General features: G+C 39.2%; 1 protein-coding gene across 1 annotated transcript in view; it reads left to right on the top strand.

The window, feature by feature from the left end:
* ERBB4 (v-erb-b2 avian erythroblastic leukemia viral oncogene homolog 4) overlaps positions 1–22,700 on the top strand; it is a gene marked incomplete at both ends in the record, with an annotated part of 112,172 nt that overhangs the window by 29,943 nt on the left and 59,529 nt on the right. The window contains 6 exons of the mRNA XM_009696912.1: positions 2,365–2,506; positions 4,027–4,140; positions 5,766–5,892; positions 9,318–9,391; positions 10,963–11,053; positions 12,738–12,937. Of these exons, the coding sequence (XP_009695214.1) occupies positions 2,365–2,506; positions 4,027–4,140; positions 5,766–5,892; positions 9,318–9,391; positions 10,963–11,053; positions 12,738–12,937 (748 nt within the window). The remainder of the gene's footprint in view (positions 1–2,364; positions 2,507–4,026; positions 4,141–5,765; positions 5,893–9,317; positions 9,392–10,962; positions 11,054–12,737; positions 12,938–22,700) is intronic.

The raw sequence follows: 22,700 nt of genomic DNA, 5'->3' as shown, positions 1-22,700 counted from the left end.
TTAGACTTTCTGAATTGTGGCAGTTATGGAAATATGTATGCTAAAAATCAACTAGCATGTTTGTTCTGGTCCAGCAGAGAAGCACCCAGGGCTTTATTGTCATTCACTCCTGGCCCAAGAGCGATGTAAAAGAAATTCAGCGGGGGTCTGGCAGTTTTCAGGACTAGTCATTACTTGCTTCGAACACACTGGGTGAAAAGTGTAGCCCTTTAGGCTATAGACAACTGTGCTCAGCTTTCAGCTGAGATACAGAACTTTGTTTTTTCCCTGTCTATTTTCCTGTGCTTTCATTCACAAATTAGCGGCATTTAGCACCAAATGCTAGAAGTTTGCATGTATTATCGAAGCAATTACAAATACATACAAAGCACTATAGTCATAAATTAAAAGTTCCCAGGTCTTGTAGATGAGCTTTCCCTGAGAAATGCCATCTCTCCAAACAGTGTTGGTGTGCTTTACTTTATGAATTTGCTAAACTGTTATCAGAGGATTGTCATGTACATGATAGAGTACCTTTTAAGTCAACAGCGGATGTAAAAAATGTGTTGAGGAAACAAACTAAATTAGTATTTATTAATAAACAAAAGTACAGTTTATGAAGCATTACAAATCCTTTAGCGTATTATGGCAGCTTGCAATAGCATCCTGTTGTAAATATGGTTTTAATATTGCCAGATAAAATTCATCCATCCTTCTCCATATGCTGGCATACAGTCATTTGCATATTCCATTCTAAAAGCAAGACAATAATCATCATCTGACATAACTGTGAGCAAACATGCTAAAAGAAAGTTTTAGAGACGTTCTTATCTTGCATTCAAAACCAAACTGGGTCTGAAACTTGAAATACATAGGAAGGCCTAGTTGAGTGCCCGATGGAACCAGAAAAGTGACACAACCTATTTGTAGGGTGGACTTCCCATCCAGTTCTTAGTAAAGAAGTAACTGACTGTACTTATCTTTGTCAGGAAAAAAAAAAATAAATATCTGGTTCCGTGAGAAACTGACAGTTTTTGTAATAAGCATTTTAAAGAACCAGCAAAGACAAGATCAGCAGTTTGGCTTGGCTCATGCTCCATATAGGATAGTGTCTTCATTGTGGAACTCGGTTTGTCCCTTTCATCAGATTTTGTCCTTCTCCCTTGGTTACATTATTAGCCTCTCCCTTCTGAAATCTTCTGGCATGGCAAGAAACCTCTCTCAGTCCTGCTGGTCTGGATCTGAATGGAGATATGGACTGTTAGTAAAAGCAGCAGAACAAAGGAATATTTTTCACTTTCCTCCCAGTCCCAGCACTGGAGGGGAGGGGACACAACACGCATGTTGATATACTTGTTGACTCTTTAAAGATTCAAAACCATCTGTATGTGTTTACAACCTGGAAAAGGCCCAGAAGGATTCACCCCTAGACTAAAACTTCTAAAGCAACCTGGCTTCTGGAAGACAGGTTAGTGGGGAAGCAGAACCCAGTAGCAGTGGTTGCTTAAACTGTTAGAGGGATCCAAGCCAGGCTACAGCTTTCATAGTCATATGAAATTTGATGTTTATGGTATGCTTTGTGAATGTTGCTCCAACAGTTTTGTAAACTGTGGTTAAAACCATAGACAAGATAGGTGGTGATAAGGAATGTCATAATCAGTAGGGTTTTTCGATTACTAATTATCAACCTTGCATGGTCAATTATTTTCCCTGCATACGATTACTCACTTTATCCACACACTTGCCTCTTCATTTGTCAGGGCCTTGTCCTCTGTCAGCTGTGGGTGGCTGAGCTTGAATGCTAAGTGATATAAAGTCCTATTTTCTTTTCTCAGTGTGTGAAGCAACTGACCTTGTTAAACTTGCCACTTAGGGAAATGACCCCCTCCTGTGCTAGCTCAGAAGAAGTTCTTATCCCTCTCACATTCTAATTGGGAATTTCGGTTTTCAGCTGGAGGATGGACTCATGCTGTAAGAAATCTAAAGGCTGGACCTCTGAAAAAGTCATTAGCATTTGTTTAGACTGACTATGATAAATAGCTGTTCTCTCTTGGCAGTTTTAGAACGTCCTATAGAGTTGTGAATTGGTTGATTACTAGTAGTAACAATAGTTGTGAACAAATTACAGTTATGTTTTTGTAGAAAGTGCTGTAATACTCAACTGTGTTCCAAATTAAGGGGGCTCAGTGAGCCCCCGTTTGTAAATCATGTATTTGCCAAGATCCTAGCAAGAAATCTAAGTAGCCAAAATGAAGGTTAGAAAACTATGTATCACATTCCTCACTGTTAAAGCAAGTCTGAACGATCAAGACTGTTATAAATTAAGAAGAAAAAAGGCAACTATATGATTTAACTTAATATTTTTTTTTCTCTCTTGTTTTGCAGGCTTGTATGAATTTCAATGATAGTGGTGCGTGTGTCACGCAGTGCCCCCAGACTTTTGTATACAATCCTACCACCTTCCAACTGGAGCATAATCATAATGCCAAGTACACCTATGGGGCTTTTTGCGTCAAAAAGTGCCCACGTAAGTGCTGTGTTAGCTGCCTTTTCCTTCAGTGATGGAAAGTTTGAGTTGCATTTCAGGAGGCTCACAGAGCAGTGAGAGAATGAGAGCAAAGTGCATAGTGCAGTATCTCAAATCACTCCACGTGTGCTTGCAGCCTGTAATAACTCGGTGGTTTTAACTAGAGGCAGTGACATGCTGGGTTGCTAACACCTCCCAAGTATCCTATACTACAGTGGTTTTCTTAAAGAAGGGGAATTCACTAGGTTTCTGTTTTCATGACCGCCACTTGTTACATTCATGTTTTAGATCAGCATTTGTAAATTCCAAAATGAACTGTTAAAACAGTTAATGGGATAGTAAAAAGGGTATAATTTCTGTTTTAGAAAAGTAACAGTCCACCACCGGTACTGCTTGTCACCAAATGGTTTCATGATACTGATGGCCTTTTCTTAATTTGGAATAGTGATGGTTTGACAGAAAGTTAACCATAAATATTTTCTGAGCAGTTCTATCCCAATGAGGAAAACCCATGCGATACTGACAACAATACAGTCTTAAAACGCCAGAGTAAAATTAGAGGGCAAGAGGGAGTTAAAAAAAGAATAATCCCATGCATGTAAAAAAACACATGCTTCTGAGATACCAGACAGATGATGACAAGTAACAGAAAAAATTAGAAGGTCATCACTTGCATTGGTTTTGATACTGCTGGTTTAGTTAGAAAGAAAAATAAGGGAGACGGTACTCTTGGTCTCTTTCATTCCCACCAGGGCTTACAGTTGGTTTGTGTCTTAATTATTTTATCCGTAAATAACATATAAGAAGGATGGGTAATCTATAATAGATGGAACCATAATTCAACCCAACCCAAAATCTAAATTTTGAATCTCTGTGGAGAAGTTCACATTGATAGTAGGCTGAGGCTGTGACTATCAAGGGTCCATTCTGTCTGTAATAGAGTGGTGGGTTTTTTGAAGCAAGATAATTTTTTTTTTTACAAGACTGGTGTACCATGCACTAAAGGGATATGATTCTTTGTCCAAATACTTCATTGAACATTCTTTCCTTTTTTTTTCTTTTTTTTTTCCTTGACAGTATTAAGCTTTCAATTAGGTAGGATAAGTCTAGATCCCCTTTGGCAGTTGTTTTACAAGGCAAAATTGAAATACTTGTCACTGTCTTGTGCCAGTGTTTATCCCAAATGTATATATTTGTGTGTGTATGAAAGAGACAGGGCAGAGCATATTGTTTTATTTCTCTCCAATTGCTGTAGCTTTTTTTACTACAAATAATAAAACCGAATTGGAGGAGGAGGGAAGATCAGGCCTGACAATTCATGGAGTTTCATAAGTCTCTGAAAACATGCTCAATTTGCTTGCTTATACACTTCTGAAAACACTGAATGTTAAATGTTAATGTCAATGTGGAAGTGATGAGGTAAGTAATAATATGTATTGACACAGAGTCCAAAACCATGTGTCCCAGTATTACTTAGTCCAGTGATTCACTTTCTGCCAATATCTTCTTTTTTTCTTCAGACAACTTTGTGGTAGATTCCAGCTCTTGTGTCCGTGCCTGTCCGAGCTCCAAGATGGAGGTTGAAGAAAATGGTATTAAGATGTGCAAGCCCTGCACTGACATTTGTCCTAAAGGTAGGCAGTAGTTTAGTATAAGTTTTCTTGAATGTTGTCTGCCTTGTAGTAGAGCAGAGCAGGGTGTTATTTTGGCATGAAATACCCTTCATGAGTACATTTTAGAATATTAATAGCCTGTGGTTACCCACAGAACTTTGAGCTATGTAGGCTGTGTGTGAAGTATATATAATAGAGCGAGAATCTGTTAAGTTGTAATGGTACTGTAACGAAACTAATTATTTTTGATTAGATAAAAATGAAGGGGATTTCTCTGTTGGTTTTAGAGAAATCTAAAAGAATTCTTGATTACGTTCTTTTAATGACAAGTATTTTCTGGAAGTGTTTTAGAGCTGTGCTTTTGTCATTCCAAAGGGGGCCATACTAAAGCCCTGGATTCAATGTACAGTATGTCTCGTACTTGTGTATACACCATTAGGTTTCCATTTATTTCCTCTGTTTTTGAAAAATGTCTCTCTCTCCCAGCATCTTCTACTCCTTTCTAAGTGTCTAAAACCTAGACTAGAAGTTTTTCAGTGAGGGTGCTGTTGAGAAAACTGAAATCTATAGGTTACTTTGCTGTCCCAAGCTCTGCTAGGGAGTCTTTCTGCTCCCTGCTTGAAGGTCACAGGAGCAAAGCACCATCAGTTTTCCCACATGGGACTATGCCACTTTTCAGTCCTAGTGGAAGCCATACCTGGAAGGGAATTCACAATAAGCTGCTGAAGAACTCTGTAAATTAACAGTCACTCCACATGGCCGAAACAGTCAAAGAGAGAGGTCTCTGCTAAGGTGGGGTACTGACATGCTAGGTTCTAAGTGAAGGCAATGTCCAGCCCTTTAACCTAATTGTAGTAAATAACTTTTTTGTTGGATAGATTGTTTTATGCATGAAAATACATGTGTAGTGTTCCTGTGAAGCTCTTAGCCTTACTCTGTGAGGAGGAGGGTTGTCACATGTTTGTAAAAGGTTCAGTTGTACCGCTGGTAGTTGCCATTAGAGGAGCCCAGTTAGGGAGACAGGATACATTACGTGATGGAAGTTGTGAAGGATTTGTTCCTGGATGTGTCAAGTGTCCCAGAAAGTGCAACTAAATTTTGTAGAAGGGCTACACAGAGAAGTTTCCTCACCAGGTACCAAAGTTTCTCCAGGCCTCAGTAACTTATTTGTTGGGGTGACGAGTAAAGAATTATTTGTACGTTCTTTCTAAAGGACCTTATGGCATGTGAATGCTTAAGTCCACCAGAGCAAAAGACCTCTTGAGCTATCGGTGTTAGGACGCCACAGTTTCTGCAGTGAGTGGTGCACAAATAAACGCCCTGACCACCAGGCTAGTCTGAGCTAAGTTATCAGCTGTCTGTTTATAGCTGACTTGAGTGGGATTTTGTGTGGTTCATATTTGCCTTTAGATGCAGCGTGAAATACCTTAACCTTTGTGCCAGAACGTCCTTCTGTGGCAGATACTTTAGCTTATTTGTTTTAAATTGGCACGTGCTTCTTTGGGAATACGGGTGAAGGGTGCCATTTTAACACCTCTCTGCTACTTTATCTCTGAAAGAAATGAAGACTCGTGTCTAGAATGCCAACCTGTTGTGATTCAGTAATTGTTTTTCTAGTTCTTTACACAAACTCCTTCTTTTGGCAGCATGTGATGGCATTGGAACAGGGAGTTTGGTGTCAGCTCAGACGGTGGATTCTAGCAACATTGACAAGTTCATAAACTGTACCAAGATCAATGGCAACCTTATCTTCCTTGTCACTGGGATTCATGGGTAAGTGACAGAATGTTAAGATGTTATGTCATGATGCCAGCTGAAACGAATTGCGTCCACCTCTTAATGATGGCTGCAGGATTCTTTCACGGAATAGAAGATTCAGGATAAATTAGTTTTCTGCCTTGCATTATGAAGGAAACTGTTACCTGGATTCTTATGATTCAACCTCTAGGAAAAGAAAGGATGAAGTAGACTACTTATACTAGAAAGAGAAAAGACAACTGTGATCTTTGGTTACTTTAGGAGATCCTTGGTACTGGCTTACAATAATGGCTGATTAGAGAATAGAAGGGAGAAAGGGAAGTTACTTTCCATTAGTTTGTTTTAAATTTCATATGACCAGCGTTCTAATGTGCAGAATATGCAGAGAGAATGCCTCACCTAGCATAAATTGTCATAGCCTGGGTGGCTGTCACTGCATACACACGCAAAAAAAGCTGCCCTCTTGTCAATCACTTTTGAAGTATATATTCAAGTTTCAATTGCAGACACACACAAAATTCACTGGTATTTAAATCCAGTATTTTGATTTAAATATAGGTGTATTGAATAAGTCTTAGTGACGGTTGAGGATGTGGAGGTACAGAACCAGTATTTAAAAGTCTCACCAATGTCTCCTTCTAAAGGAAGCGATAACAGTCAGGTAACTGGTGCCTTGCTGTTTGCAGTTTGGTGCACTGTGTCTTTGCCATTGGAGCAAAGGTGAATGCATGGTGCAAATCCTGCAAGGGTGACAGGTGCCCGGGGAAGACAGTAGTACTCTGTTTGATGGTCAGGTGAGGTCCAATGCGACTAGCTGCTTTCTTGCACTGTGTTCTTTCTGTCATTGAGAGAACACGCATTCGATTGTATGTTCTTACTAACTCAAGCCTTCATGTGGTAATCAGCCATGGTGAATTACCTGTGACACTTTGAGGTATTTCAGAGCCTATTAAAATGAGTAAGATCCTCAAAATGCACAAGATTAAAACCTTTTGCCCCTTTGTTGCATTAAGTATGCAGATATTTTGTGGTACATTAAGAGTGTAAAGTACTCAATTGCTTCTACCACTGTGTAGACTTCAAATTTTAACTTGCTTGTTAGGTTCCTTGGAGCTTTCAACACTGCTTGCAACTGGCTATCAAGATTAGATATCTTAAGTACAGTTCCCAAACCAACTCCGTGTTTGCAGCTTTATGGCATAGTGAAAATGTGATTAACTGAATCTCTGCAAACTGATCTGAAATGGAATTCTGGCATAAGGAGTACCAGCAGATTTTTCTTTAGTCTTTCTATAGATTCAGGTATGTTTAGATTATAATGAAGTGGTTGACACTAGACTGCCTAGCTCAAATTTCCCTACTAGGTGAGGTGGAAAGAAACTGCTTGTTTCCTTGATTTGATATAGTGATTGGTTGTAATGCTTCATATATAACTTGACTCCAGCCATGAGAAAGACAGTTGAAAATCCACTGCAGTGAGGCCCTACAGCTCAATTATTCTCAAAAGGCCAGCAAATGGGAGCTTTGCCTGCGTAGCTGATCTTCTCATCTCTCCAGCAGGGAGTACAGTGTGAAAGGTTCATGTAGCATAGGGAGGAAGAAGGATTTTGGTTCAAGTCGTTTAAGGAAATGCTGCTTCGAACTTGTTGAAACCCTGGAGGAGGTCACACAGGAGTCAGTGCCAGGCCGAAACACTTTCTAATCTGGCCAAATGACTGACCAAGAGGCTGGATGTAACTCTATTAAATCTCACAGGACAGGAAGTACTCTAGTAAATGCAAGACAAACAGCTAGAGGACATGAGAATTTTGTGTGGATTGTTCTAGTGCATTACGTGAAATGTAATTTTGAGTATTAGAACTGCTTTTGTTGCAAAAGCTATATTAGCTGCAAAGTTATGAGATGAGTCACATCAAAAAATCTGTCTAAATTAAAGGAACCAAAACCAATTGAATGAAACCATATTCATCTGAAAAATACCTAAATTATGGACTATAAAGCAAAGGGTTAAAATACTTTGTTCTATTTTAATAGAAGAGTATAAGCCTAGGACATGTAATGCTGAAACTGGTAGCACTTTGTCTCTCATTCTTTATGAAGAAAACTTGCTTCAACAAGTCTTAAGTATGAGGACACTTGAGTTCTGCAGCCCTAGATTTTTTCACAGCATAAATGGCAGTAGTATATATTAAAAAAAGAGAAGAAGATTTGAGAATTAATTAAAATAACTTTATATTTCTGGAACAGCTTTTTGTTTAAAATTTCTGTTACATTTTGCAAATCAATAATACAGAAAGGAAATGAAAAAAGTGACAGTAGCTACACAGGTAGTTTATTATATAAATGGATAGTATCAAGCAACAACGATAATGCATATTTGCACTCCAACTTTTAGTTAACTTCTATTACAAATTTGTTTACTCAGAGTGAACTGCAGCTTTTAAAAGTATGAATTTTCAATGTTTCAGATTGAGGGACTTAAAGTCCAGCTCTCTGGGGGGAATTGAAAGACTTTTTGTAGTGGCAGAGAATAACTTCAGTTCAGTGTTCCAATTCCAAGAATGTTCTCCCTTGGAAAGCAGAAGGAGGAGAGGTGGAAATGCATGCTCCACATTTACTGGGGATGTTTCCTACCCTCAGAAAACCCACAAGAATCCCATAACATGGTGTTACAGAAGGACTTTTAAAGGATTTTTGTTTGGGTTAGGCTTCTAGTTGGCTTCTTAAATAGTTGGAGGGTCTTTACTCCTTTAAAATGGAGGGAGGGGGAACACCTATTTACTAAATGATGGCAGCCTCAAAATCAAGGTCAGCTTCATCTTTTTACACTGTAGCGTATCTGACTCTTGAGATTTCAGTGTTTGGTGGGGGTATTTAATTTCTCAGGTGACAAACTTGCTTGGCAAGGATCTGTGCTTTTTAATGTTCCCTGTTCAACACCTCCTAAAAAGTGTACCATTTTAATGCCATGTGTCAGAAACTGCTGGCATGCTCTTAGGTTTTTTTTTTTGCTTATAGCTTGTCACTCTTTCAGTAGCAGTTCTGTTAATCCTGATAGTACACTATCGCAGCTGTACCATTTGAGCTAGTATTCCTGGAAAAGATGATGAAAATTCATCTCTTCTGTAGGGAGGTCATCCATGATTGTTTCGAATCCCTTAATTTTCCATGAGCATAAATATTTGCTAAAACACTAATGATTTGAACTGTAAAGATGCTAAGCACCGTTATTTTCCTTCAAGATGACTTGAGAGGAGTTAGACACAGGTTCTGTGGGAACAACAGTCTGAAGAAACCGGAAACAGTCTGAAGAAATCTGGCACATATGCTACCTAAAAGCAAACTGTTGACCTCCTGGATACTGCTTTCTGCATGGTATGGCTTTGAGAACCTGATGTCTTTTATTTAGAGCATCACATCTTGTGCTTTTGATCTTTCAGAGACCCATATCACACAATCGCTGCAATCAATCCAGAGAAGTTAAATATCTTCCAAACAGTGAGAGAGATAACAGGTAACACGTTTCTGATTTCCTATAATCTGAACTTATCACTTTGTGTTTATGGCTGTCTTTTGGGTTTTCTGAAGAACACAAGGTGCTTTTTTCTTTAAACTCGCCACACAATTTTATAAAAGTTTAATACACAACAACTTCATTATCAATTGATATTTACAAGCGTGTTGTCCTTTGTTCCTGAATACAGAATGCCCATTATGTTTGGGGTACACAAGCATCAAAAGACCAAGACCTTACTATTAGGTGGGCAAGGGGTCTTGGTCCCATGCTAGCAAAGCGGGACAAGTGTTGCAAGGCAGGGGCACCTAGTGACAAAAATGGTGCTGAAATGTGGGAAACCATTGTCTTCACCTGAAAGTGTTTGAAATACACCTTGGAAAAAAATCAGACAAGCCAATCTGGTTTTGCAGCTACTTCTCTTGGCCTAAAAGAAGATGCTGGTGCAAATTAGCTTCTGTAGTTAAAGACAAATGTATAATGTGTGGGGTGGTATTCTCTCCCATCTTTTGTGAGTTTTCAGTGGGGTCATATAGCTAGAACTCAGTACTTTGTTTTTCTTGCTTCTTGTTTCACCATTCGGGGGACAGGGAGGAAGATACTGCAGCTTTGAGTTCTCAATTGATTGCTGATTATGTATAGATAGGGAAATGCAAAAAAAAAAAATAATTCTGTTTCGTGCACAAAAAAAAAAATCTTTGGTCACTACAGAATGATTGTAGCTGGGTGAAGCTCAACAAGTGTTTGGCATTTGAAATGAGTTCTCTCCCACATGCTTCACCTCTCAAAAGTTCTGTATTTCAGCAAACCAGTGGGATTAAAAATGAAAGTAAGCTCTAAATCTCTCCCTAATTAATGTCAAAGATAATCTGGCATCTGGGTGTCTGTAATTTGCCATTCTTAAGCACACTAATTGACAGTTTCAGCTCCACTGCTTAAGTGGAATTACCCCTATGCTTGAAGATATACTGCATTTCAGTCCAATGCTGAATCAAAATAGGGAACTGCACTCTGTAGAGGTCTGCGTAGCACAAAATAAGTAGTCCCACACACTTGTGCAGAGAATGCTCTCTGGTGATGGACAGTCCTCAGTCCTGACACACTCTTAGAAACGAATGCAAGTTCTTTGTTTTAGGAAAGTCTTGTCTTCTTTTAGTGAATCATGATGGATCTCTCAATGTCTGTCTTAAGCCTCTAGCACATTTTAAAGTGGAATGTTCTTAATGCAGGCAAATCTTCATTTTTTTCTGCTGCTGCTGTTTGGAAAAGGCTGGGAGACCTTGCAAGTTGCCAGCCTGTGTTTAGGTTCACCCTCACTGTGGCTGTTGAAAGTAGATGTAATACTGCTGTGATGGGTCCTCCTTTGCTTAGTTGGAGGAGACAATGGTGAGCAGCCTGATGAATTCAAAGACGTTCAAAGTCTGCAGCATTCATTCTTTATGTATTTCTTTTTCTCAAACCAGCACTGTCTTTCATTTATAGGCTAAGCCTGTCCTAACTCATGTATGTGATAAAGCAGTCTTTATGGGTGAAAGCATTGACATTCATGTGCTTGCCTTTTTCTCCTTTAGGGTATTTGAACATACAGTCGTGGCCTGAGAATATGACAGATTTCAGGGTGTTTTCTAACTTGGTTACTATCGGTGGAAGAGCTCTCTATAGGTAAGGTACTACTTCTGTTGATGGAATCGTTTTTATTAGTATTCAATGATACTTCGTTCAGTAGCACAGAATGCAGCATCCTTTGGGAAGGGCATCATAAACTGATATATTTGTCTCTGTTACCAAGGTACTCATTAACGGTATCTTTGCTAATCAGTTGTTTATAATGGGTAATACCTTTTGAACATAATGATATAAAAAAAAAAAAAACAACAAAAAACCACGAACATCTTGGTTCATTGCTGTAGCTATTAACTCTTTGTCCAGAAAGTAAATTTTATGGTTTAACATATCTTGTGAATGTGAAACATAACTTAAAAGACATTAATAGTAGAATTTAGCCCCATTATCAGGAAGCTTATATGGTTGCAATTGGAAGCACAGGTTTACGTGCCCAAAGAACAATGTAGTCTTAAGAAGCGGTAAAAAGATAAATACGTGGAAGAACACCGAAGTCACTGAGGTACCTTGCAGGTGGGGTGTACGTTAGCCGTTTTTACCAGAGATGTTTCCGTATAAAAACTCCTATGGAGGAACTGGTTTGAAGAGAAGAAAATGTGGAGAGGAATAAGGGGGGAAGCACAAGAATGTACCTGAATGATGTATACAGCAACCCCTGGTTCCCCTTTGTGTAAGTGTAGTAAATCAGTCCTGGGGTTCTGCTGGCATCTTAAACAACAACCCAAGCAGAGTAAGAATAGCAGTGAAACCATGAGATTGGATTACAGCCCAGCATTCTGCTTCAAAGCAGCAATTTTTATTTGGAACAGCTGGAAAACAATTATAATCATTAAAATACAATAACTTAAAGGATGCCCAGAAACTGGATATTGTCTTCAGTAATCTTCAGTCATAAAATATGTGCAGTCATTTCCATGTTACACAGACAATCGTTTACTGTTCCTTTGATGAAGAAAGCTGATAACCACATATTACAGCAAAGGAAAAATGAAATGTAGAAAGTGGGCTGGAAAAAATTCCTTGAAAATAACAATTTCTTCCTGTGTTACTATAAATGACATTAATTTGATGCCTGACAGAAGATGTTAATACGTTTTGCATGACTTTGGCAGTTTCTTCTCAGCATATAAACTATCATAGTATTTTGATGAAGAAAGCTGATAACCACATATTACAGCAAAGGAAAAATGAAATGTAGAAAGTGGGCTGGAAAAAATTCCTTGAAAATAACAATTTCTTCCTGTGTTACTATAAATGACATTAATTTGATGCCTGACAGAAGATGTTAATACGTTTTGCATGACTTTGGCAGTTTCTTCTCAGCATATAAACTATCATAGTATTAATTCTGTCAAAAAAAAAAAAGTCTGGATTTTATTCAGTTTTCTCAACAGCACTTTATCTCAAAAGAATACATTAATGGATGAAATGGAACTAGTTGAGGAGTTCTGCTGGCCCACTTGGACTAGTGCTGTGAGGATGACAGCTTGTGGTATCATAATTCTTGCAGGACTCATAATTTTCTAGGCAGTAGAACTGGATGTTAACTCATAAAACATTTGTGTCACCCCAAAATAGAAGATTTCTAACCAAATTTCAATTTTGCCAGAAATATCATCTTGACATTAAGAACTAATTCTAGTGAGAAATTCCGAACCAGCTCTAGTAAGTTCCACCTTCTGGAGCTAATTCCTGTTCTCTCTTACTTTTGTTTTCATCACAGTGGCCTTTCCTTACTCATCCTAAAGCAACAAGGCATTACCTCTCTGCAGTTTCAGTCCTTGAAGCAAATCAGTGCCGGCAACATCTACATAACGGACAACAGCAATTTGTGCTACTACCACACTGTCAACTGGACCAGCCTCTTCAGCACACCCAGTCAAAAGACGGTGATTCATCGAAATAAAAAGGCAGAGAACTGCAGTAAGTACTGCTGCTCAGTGCAAATCTTCTTGTCTGTGATTGGCTCATTTGGAGGGAAAATGATACAAGTCCTGACAGGATACAGTGCAGTGAGCAGGCCAGAAATTCGGCTGATGTCTCTTGGAGCTCCATGGATGTCAGTGGAGCTGTGATCATTTACAGAATCTAAGGATTTGGCCTGATCTGCCTCTGAGTAGGTTAATAGGCAAATGAAATGTTTTAAGGTATGAACAAATGAGAGGGAGAGGAGAGAGCGCTGCTTCCTTACCATGATGTGAACTTTCCTGATTAGAGATCCAGTTTCACAAACGTGAATTCTAAAGACCGTGACTATGGAGTGAATGTAGTGTTGATGAAAGGCACTGATTTTACAGGTTCAAAAACTACAGCCCTTTCCTTATGGAGTGAGGTTAGCATCTTTTGCTTCCCTTACCCTGCTTCACCAAAATGACCCTGTCTTAATCCAGAAAGGTCTCTTTTGGGACTGTTTTTGATCTCTGAGTTCCTCCTTTCTGTATTTGACCTATCTGATAAGATTGCCTTTAGTTGAGCCTAATTGTCTTTCAGGAAAGCTTACATGCCAGTACCTGGACTGAGATCATAGTACTGAAAAGCAAGTTATTGCTGTGGAGCAGATGAAACAGTTTGGTTATATAGAAATCAGGAAGCAAATTGCATTAATACACTCATATTGTAACAGCAGTACAGTTCATTTTAGGCATCTGTTGACTGCTAGCGAGAGAGGGGATTCATTAAATTGCTGTATGCTTAAGTGATATTTCTGGGGTTTGTGCTTTGAGCAGGCAGAAATGTTTGCTTTGGGTTTTTTCAGGCTGTGGTCCTACTTTTAACTTAGTCTTTTAGTTGTGGGGTTTTTTTTTTCCCCTCCCCTCCCTTTGAAGTACTAATCTGCTATGCTTTGAGAGAGTCTGTGGCTGTGCTCGTCACTGTAGTATGAGTGTACCTTCCTTCCAGTGTTATGTGAAACACAACCATGCGTTTATCACTGTTGCTCAGTTACATGGCAGAAGAGGTTAGAAAAGTAAGAGCTATGTGAAGTGGAAAATCTTGCTTGGTAGGTCTCTTGTGTGGTTTTGTTGCTCTATTTCTGGTTTTTTGTTTTGGTTTTTTTTTAATCATCATCATTATTATTATTATTATTTGGCTATTTCTCTACATACAAGTTTAAAACTTGAAGGTTAAAAATTGCTTCTTGCTGTTCATGTAGACTAATTGTGATCGAGCCTGAGGGCATAGAGTGAAAGGGTTGTTTCTTCACCTCCAGCAAACCACCATCCACTTTTAAACTGCAGTATACTTTATCCTTTGATGTAATCTTTCTGTTACGTGAGACAGAAGGATGTGTTGAACAGAACTTTTCTTGGTAGAAGTTTTGGTGTATGTTTGCAAAAGATGTACTTGGCATAAGCTGTGAAACTATGGATTAGTCCCTGACATTTGGTAGAACATTTTGTGGGAAGGCAATACAGAAGGTGGAGCAGAGATGCAGTGTCTGCTGCTACTTCTGTGGTGAGGAAGTGCACAAGGGTGTCCTCTATGTTGAACAGCTTCATGCCCTGGTATCCTTACTACTGTAACCTAGCCAAGAAGTGACAAAGGCATGAGTAAATGAATCCAGGTGGTTGTCTGTGAGAGTAGCATAGCTCTCTTCATCATCCAGAGATGATCGAACACGTGATGATAACGTCATGTGGGAATGAAGCATTGATGAAGAGTCCAAGAATAGTCCTGAATAATGAAAAGAGGTAACCAGTTGCAGGACAAAGGCGGCTGCACAGTCTTTATTTTCAACACACCCAACTTTGTCTTGTTCTGAATTAGCTCCGGTTGCTCAACATCCATGAGCTCTGTTTCATCATCTTAATCGCTTCTGTTCTGTTGTTCTTCATTTTTTCCATCTCAAGGCTTTTTCTTTGCTGTGAGTTCTTCTGAGGGTGAATATTATTTGAACATTGAATGAGATCAGCCTTGCAAGGGAAAAGCATGCGTTTGGAACTTGGAGGAGAACTCTTGGCTTCCCATGAGTAACAAGCGCCTTCAGTCTTGTCAGCTAGAGCATTTGTAGATGGCTTGTCGTTCCAGTATGCAGTCTGTTTTTTCTGCCTCCACGTAGGAAGCCAACTATGATAAATGGTATATTATTTGGCAAATAGAGGTATTGCCAAGAAAGAGAATCACATCTGCCTGGGGATGGTGGATTGCCAGTTGCCTTCCCCTGCAGTGAGATTGGAGTTTAAGAGGACCAAGTGATGAGGAGGAACCTACTTCTGTGCTAGCAGTCTAGTAACAAGTGTGTTTTGTGTCATGACAGGAATAATCAGCTCTTTGAGATTTCATGTAAGGAATTTCTTGGGCTGACGGAACAGAATCTGTCTGAAGAAGCACAAGATCTCGATGACCGTGCAAGAGTCATTAGGGTTGTATTCCAAGATCCTAGTGGTCCCATCTTGCTGGGAGATACATGAACCTGTGAACCTTCCAGAGAGCACAGGTTTCCTGTCTACTGTATAAAAAACCTGCTGACTGTGGGAGAAAAATCTTGTGCTTGGTGCTGTTTGATGTTTACTAACATCAGATTGGCTATAGCTGCCTGGTAATGATGCATCATTTAATGAAAGAGCAACCAGCTTTTTTCCATTCCTAGAGACTTAGTATAAAAATAAAATAAGCCATAATAAAGTTGAACATAGGCCTCATGTCTCATACAGTAATGCTTCCTCTTTGCTTCAAGCTCTCTGTAACTTACAACGTGTTAGAAGAAAATCGAAAGCCACTCGGAGGTGAACTTCTTAAGGTGCTTTTCCCTTCATGTAATAGTGTCGCATTTGTTTTGCTGGTTCTGAGAGCTTGGGGATGTAGCTGAACACAGTAGTTTGGAAGATATTCCCCAAGCTGAAAGGAGATTGTAGCGAGGTGAGGGTCGGTCTCTTCTCCCAAGTAAACAGTGGTGGATAAGAGGAAGTGGCCTCAGGTTGCACCAGGGGAGAGTTAGATTGAATATCAGAAAGAATGTCTTCCCCGAAACGGTTGTCAGGCACTGGAACAGGCTGCCCAGGGAAGCGGTGGAGTCACCATCCCTGGAGGCATTTAAACAGACATGTAGGTGTGGTGGCTGGGGACATGGTTTAGTGGTGGACTTGGCACTGTGATGTTAATGATTGGACTAGATGATCTTAAAGGTCCTTTCCAACCTAGATGGCTCTATGATTCTATATTAGTTGTCAGAAGGGACTCCTTTGTCAAATACCTCTTTGCCCTTTCCCATGGTCACTAGGCTTGAGTCCCTTTGAATCAGCCACTACTGAAATATGGGCTTCCAGGGCAAATGGAAACTTGGATGTACTGTCACATCATCCTCTTGCACTGTATGTCTTGTCACTACATTTGCACACAGAGGGAAAAGGTAAACTTTATTTGACTGTTAGCTTGTTGAGGATTTGTCATAACAGAGACTTATTTTCCAGGAAAAAAAAGACTCCTAAAGATATTTTATGAAATTTGACACCAAAGGAATCTTCATGAGGAAAACAAATCTCATTCATTTCATTTTAAGATGTCACAATGTGAGCTAGAGTACCAAGGGACTAGTTTTAAAAACGGATTCTAACCTGTGTTTATTAAAAGGACTGTATATAATGAACGTAGGCTAGGGGCCAAGTTGCTGTGATCAGAAGGCAGTGTCTTAGCTGACTTCCCGAATCCTAACAGGGAACAGTGGTTTTCTCTCTCTGCACGTCTATGTCAATGAATTGATTAATGTTTTGTGGCCTTCTGAGAGCCAGCATTAGATGAGAAGAGCTATCCTGCTGCTTCAACTCTGCCTGTCAGTCAGCACCTCTCTGGGGTTAAATGGCTTCTGCTGCAGGTTCCTCACAGTTGCTTGGAGTAAGGCAGAACTGTTCCTTAGAGCCAGATGTGTTTCTCCAGCATCCTCTGAAACATCTGTGATTTTCAGGATAGGCCAACAGACTGGGGTTTAGGACAGTTTTCTCTGAATCTTCCACTGTCTGGGTGTTTGGTATCTGAGGGCAAGCCTCTAGGGTTTCCATTTCTGCCTTTCAGTTATTTTGCCTGTTCTAGACCCTGATCCTGCAGATTCTTGGGCCTATGGCCATGCCTCTCTGAGTGACAAATAAGACTAATCAGAATGAGGAAGGGAAATGGATAAGTAAATATTCGCAGGAATGGAATCCATCTCTAGGGCAGAAATTCTGTCTCTTTGCTTGCATGGTAACTAGCAGGTGTGACTTGGTAATAAAAATATCCATTAAAGGTTTTTTTGCACATGGTTTCCAGTGAAGAAACCAGTCTAAACCATGTTAATTATTACTACCACTCTCAAGTATGTTTATTATTATTATTTCTTTGCATATGTTGAGTCCCTGTCAACTTGGGTTTGTTTTCCTCAATACCCTGGTGATTGTTAATGGCTTAAAACAAGTTACAGCGAACATTTACTATCAAAATGTAGCTTTTCTTAAAAGTCATGTAAGAGCTTTCAAGATCTCCTGGTCAGCATCATATGTAAGTGACTTTTATGATACATCACAAGATGATGATACGTTTTCCATACCATTTAATGCTGTGTTCAGCTGACTGTATAAGTCAGTGAGGAAATACTGAAAAATTGTTGAGGGAGTAAAATATTTGTGGAAAAGTTTGGTCTATATTAATGCTTTGAGATAGCACTGACGTTATAGAGTTTGGCAGAACTCTGATTATTTTTTTGTTTTGTTAATGAAGAAGATAAAGACAACAGACCAGCCAGTGGAAGATGCTACAAGATTATCCAACACACAAAATACACTTTATACTCCTCGTACCCTCAATTCTTTCATTTTGCTGTTTCTGCCACTTCTTAACAATGTTAAAATAGTCACCAGATATTTCACCACCTCTGAGATGGCTTTTCCAAATGGTGGTTAAAAGCCTGGGGCAGACTTCATTTGTTTGTAGAATGTTGAACATACAGGAGCAAAATATATGTGTGTTTTTTGAATTTAAAAAAAAAATCCATAAATCCCACAATGCTCTGTTGATTTGTATTGTCTTATGTTGTCCCATGCAGGGCCAGAGAGGGGTGGGTACCTGGGAGGAACATGACCTCTCTCTTCTTTTTCCCTACACACATTCAGGGATAGAAATGGCAGTGTCCAAGCTTGTGTACACAGGGAACATAAAAGAAAGTGGCACCTTTGAGGCTGAGGACAGTGGAAAGGGCGGCAGTATGTGATCATCAGCAAGAGACTTTTGAACTGTGTCCACTCTAAAAAACACCTGGTGTCCGAGGCAGGTTACAGGAGAAGGCTTGAGGGCAAGGGACAAGTTGAGGCTTCAACAGCAGTTGCACTTTTAGCCCACTCTGGTAGTGTCTCCCAAGGTTGTGTAAGAGTTCAGATGGCAAATGGGCATCTTCAAGCTGATAAGCTGAGTGGAAGTTATTTGGAGAGCATCTATCTAAAATTGAGTGCGTGAAGCTCTCATCTAATGCAGACTTTTAATCATCTACTACAATAAACTGTAATGTTAAACACTGTGTATAGAACTTACTTCGTTATGAACATTATTCATGCAGAATGAAGGACTATAAAGTTATTTTCTAGAGAATGTGCTCTGGTAGTTAGATTTTACTGTTACTCTGTGGTGAAGTGAAGAATCTGCCTTTTTTTTTCCCCAGCATGGGTTTTTTTTATGGAACAGAGGTGACTCATGTTAAATATGAGTGCACACAAAATAAATGCAGAAAAAAATGTTCTTTTATACAGAGTTATTTAAATAATTCCTTTCAGCTTTAGTGACACCTGCAGTGTACAGTGAAACCTTTCTAGGCAAAGGTTGTTTTAAATGTGATTGTTATGAATTGTGTCGAATTTAGGCACCAATTAACAACTTGAATAAATGATTACATTCATTATCAGGCATGATGCAAAGCTAATTGAAGTCTGCAGGAGCTTTTCTGTTACATTCACGGAGCTTTGGATCAGGCCCATAAGTGTATAACAAATAACAATAGTTTTTCTTTTTTTTAGATAGCTGGTTTTGTTGTGTTCTATCTAGGTTGGGGAAAAACATTGAACCTTTCTGCTTCTAACCTGTGTGACGCCATTAATAACGAATGAACACTTGTTCTAAAACTCCCGATGAAAATGAGTTCCTATGAAAAGCACTATTGTTCTTTGTTTCCACATATGGACGTGTGATATGCTGGAGCTTCAGAACATTCTCAGTCCGTGGAAATGCCAAATAATATGTCTAAAATTGAAACATTTCTTTAGCCATCCCTATAATTAAAGAAGAGGAAGAATGACAAGAGTAATGAGTTTTTATAAGTTGTCAAATAACCCACTACTTTCTTGGTGAGAGTCATTTATAAAAACATTTCTATGACTTAGAAATAAGCAGAAGGAAGTAGTGATTTCCCCCCCCCCCCCCGATTGCTTTTTTCATAGGCTATAGGCACTGTATTGGCTAGATTTCAATAGGGTAATCACGATTTTCTTTACTGAAAAGCTCTCTTTATTTGCATAAGGTTACTCAGTATATTTTCTGAGCTATCTTGTAATAGTGTTGCTTGCTATTTGAAGGGATATTTTAGTGCAACACTATGTGCGTGCCTGTGTAAATAAATTCTGATCCCAGAGTAGTCTGACAGCTGAGAACAGCGAAAAGAAAGGAAATCACTGGTAATAAAAGCACAATGTCAAGTTACAAAAAAAGGTAAGAAAGCAAATGGGAAACTGCCTTTTAATGACGAGAGTGTTTAAAACAAAATCAGAAGAATTACTAATATTCTTCAAGATTGAAAATAAGAACAAAAGCATCTCCAAAGTGGTTTTTTAGTTGTGTGACAAGTACTTCAAGTGAGTCATTGACTGGAAAATAAAACTATTCATATAAAAAGCTTGCTTAATTAGAACTATGATAGCTTCTGGGTTTGACTTTTTTTCATTCTTTTTTTTTATTTGCTGATACTGTTTAAGCCTGAAGCTGTCTATTCATCCTGGGTGTCCCTGTGGCAGGCAACGTGAGGCAGGACTGGTATATCTGTCTGGTGGGTGTCAGTCACACATCACCATGAGACTGGGTGAGATGAAGGGAGTTTGGCAGACCAGGCATGAAGTGGGGAGCCCTCAAGTGTACTATAAATCCTAAGGCGTAACTGGGGTTCCCCTGAAATGACCAACCGTATCACCCGAAACTTTTTCCTGGGTGCTCCTGTGGGCAATGAACATGAAATAGGCCAAAACAGGCCTTTAATATCAAGTCAGTGTGCCTCCTGAACTGTACTGCACAAAGCCAGCATTAGACTGAGATGTACGTGAAATGTCTAAAAGTAGATGAAAAAGGAGACTCTGTGGCCTAGTTCCTTTGATTTCTATGAAGTTCAGTCAGTGTCAGCATAGTGGAACTACTAGCATCTTGTACTTGTTACAAAAATGTTGCTATGCTTAAAAAAAGTTAGGCTTAGGACTATAATGAAATGCTGAATTTTTTTGTCTCTGCTCATACTGGCTTTGTGTGGTGTGGTTCCTTTGACTGCAGCAGAAGGACTCCTGATCTACAGCAGAGCTCGGGGAAGGAGAAAGAGACGGCTCTATGAGATGGCATGCTAAGTAGCTCAGGTCTCTCTTACTGTGCTGGAATCTGTGATAATTAATACGCTTTAAAGGAAATTAAATGACCACCTGGAATTACTCCTAAATTTAATTATTTTATGTTTGGCTGTACCTGATTTGATCTTTGAGGCAAAAGAAGAATCAAAAAGATACTTCTGAACAACTCCTGGATGTTGTCATTAAGAAAGTATATGTGATATATAAAGAAAAAAAAAACAAAACGACATGTTTTCAAGCATCCCAGCCTTGATAAGACATAAGTGTGCAGACTTTTCATGTCTGAGGATGTGTGTGGTATTGTATTGAATAAGAGTGCTCATCTACCTGCTGAGTTGCATGTATTGTACAGCAGAGCTGTGCAGGGTCAGCAACAGTGCTGTACAAGTAGGAAGCGTGCTGGTGAATCTCTTGTTCTTTGATCAGTTTGCCTGCAAGGGCTGGAGGACATGAAATCTTTGGTTCCTGTGCTGCTTGTAAAGGTGAAATGTCCTTTTTTGGCACTGAATTAAGAAAATACTCTAGGCAGAAAACAGAGCAAGTAGATGAGGATGTGCCATTTTTAATCTTGATAAAGCACAATGTCCTATTGCAAGAAGAAAGGAAATAAGGAAGAAGCCTCACTCCTTGCCTACTCGCTGCATCGGCTAGGAGAGAGAAACCATGCATATAACTGTTGCGTATTTTTTTCAAAGTGCTTTCTAATAAATTCAGTGGTCAGAAAGCAGGGTGATGGTGACAGGACAGGTAGTGTATATCAAGGAAAGCACCCTGCCACTGTGACACGAACTTCCTGCATGTCAGCAGGCAAAAGGAGGTGCAGGAATTACTTTGTAGGAAATAGAAGAGAACGTAGGCTAGGCATGCTGTATAGATCGGAGAGATGTGTTTGACAAACATGGTGCCAACATCAAACAATGCTGCGTGATGAAAAGCGGCAATTGGAGCAGTTGAGAGAGTTGCTGTATACAGTGTGCTCTCATATACAGTAGGATGCTGTGACAGATTCAGTGGTTCAAATGTGGGACATTATATACACCATAGCACAGAATAACCAGTTTTAAAACATGCCGTGGAGAGCAGAAAGCATCTTTCTGCTGACTCTGTTATGGTTTAGAAGGGCTTTGTGCTTCTCAAATAATAAAACTCAGTATACTCTTTAATTGTTAAGGTAGATTGTAATGGACAGTACCTAACTGCACTGTTCCAGCCTTGACAGTGGAGACAAAACCATCAGGTATCCTGAAATGAAAACAGGGTTGGGTTTTTTTTTTTCCCAGTCCCCCAGCTATGCTGCCGTACTGAAACAAGTGTAGAAAAATAGTGCATGAAGAACTACTGTCTTATCATTTAATATAAAGCTGTCTGAGGGCATTTTGCAAAAATATTTTCTATTGATTTTGCTATTGCCTGTCTTTAAAAGTGCGCTGGGCATATTCAGTGTGTGTGTGTTCCCAACTGGACATCTTCATTGCTACAGCATTGGAAGGGGTGGTAGAATTCTACCAGCAAACCTACTTTTAATTTACTATTTGACACTTCCCTCAAGTTGTTTCCAGTGGTTTAAAAAGCAAACAAATGTTTACGTTTGCCATCTCTGATACTTCTGATCTTTGCTGCTTTTAATCTACTCAGTCTAGCATGTAATCCATTTGCATAAAACATTTCATTGTGCAAGAGTGAATTCAGATTAAGAGATCTACCCCTTCACATGCCAGGGTTTGGCTGAAACTCTGCAACCGGCCTTTCTTTAGATGCTGCAGAGATAACATGTTTCCTTTTGCTATTGGCTCATTTTATCCCTCTGTCACAGTCATCTAGATATTTATGTAGAGAAGGATTTATATAAAATAAAAATACAGAATTAATTATGTTGTTTGAAACAAACTTTCTCTCTCACCCTTTGTTCATTTTTTAGTTTGTGTGCTTTGGGGGTTTGAATATAAAGGCTCTTTGGCTCTTCAGGTCCTTTTGCAATAAAGAATTAAAAAAAAAATCACAGTTAATGGTGACTTTCCTTCAACTTTTTCCCCACCATCCGTAAGTTTTATTTCAGGGAGTCCTCAATTCAGAGGTAGTGTTTTATATTTTATTTGATAGCCCTCCTGTGGATTTGGACAATTGATTTT

This window comes from Cariama cristata, unplaced genomic scaffold (genome assembly GCF_000690535.1).
Source record: "Cariama cristata isolate BGI_N322 unplaced genomic scaffold, ASM69053v1 scaffold9633, whole genome shotgun sequence".
NCBI lineage: Eukaryota > Metazoa > Chordata > Aves > Cariamiformes > Cariamidae > Cariama > Cariama cristata.
This window is presented reverse-complemented; position numbering and strand designations above follow the sequence as displayed.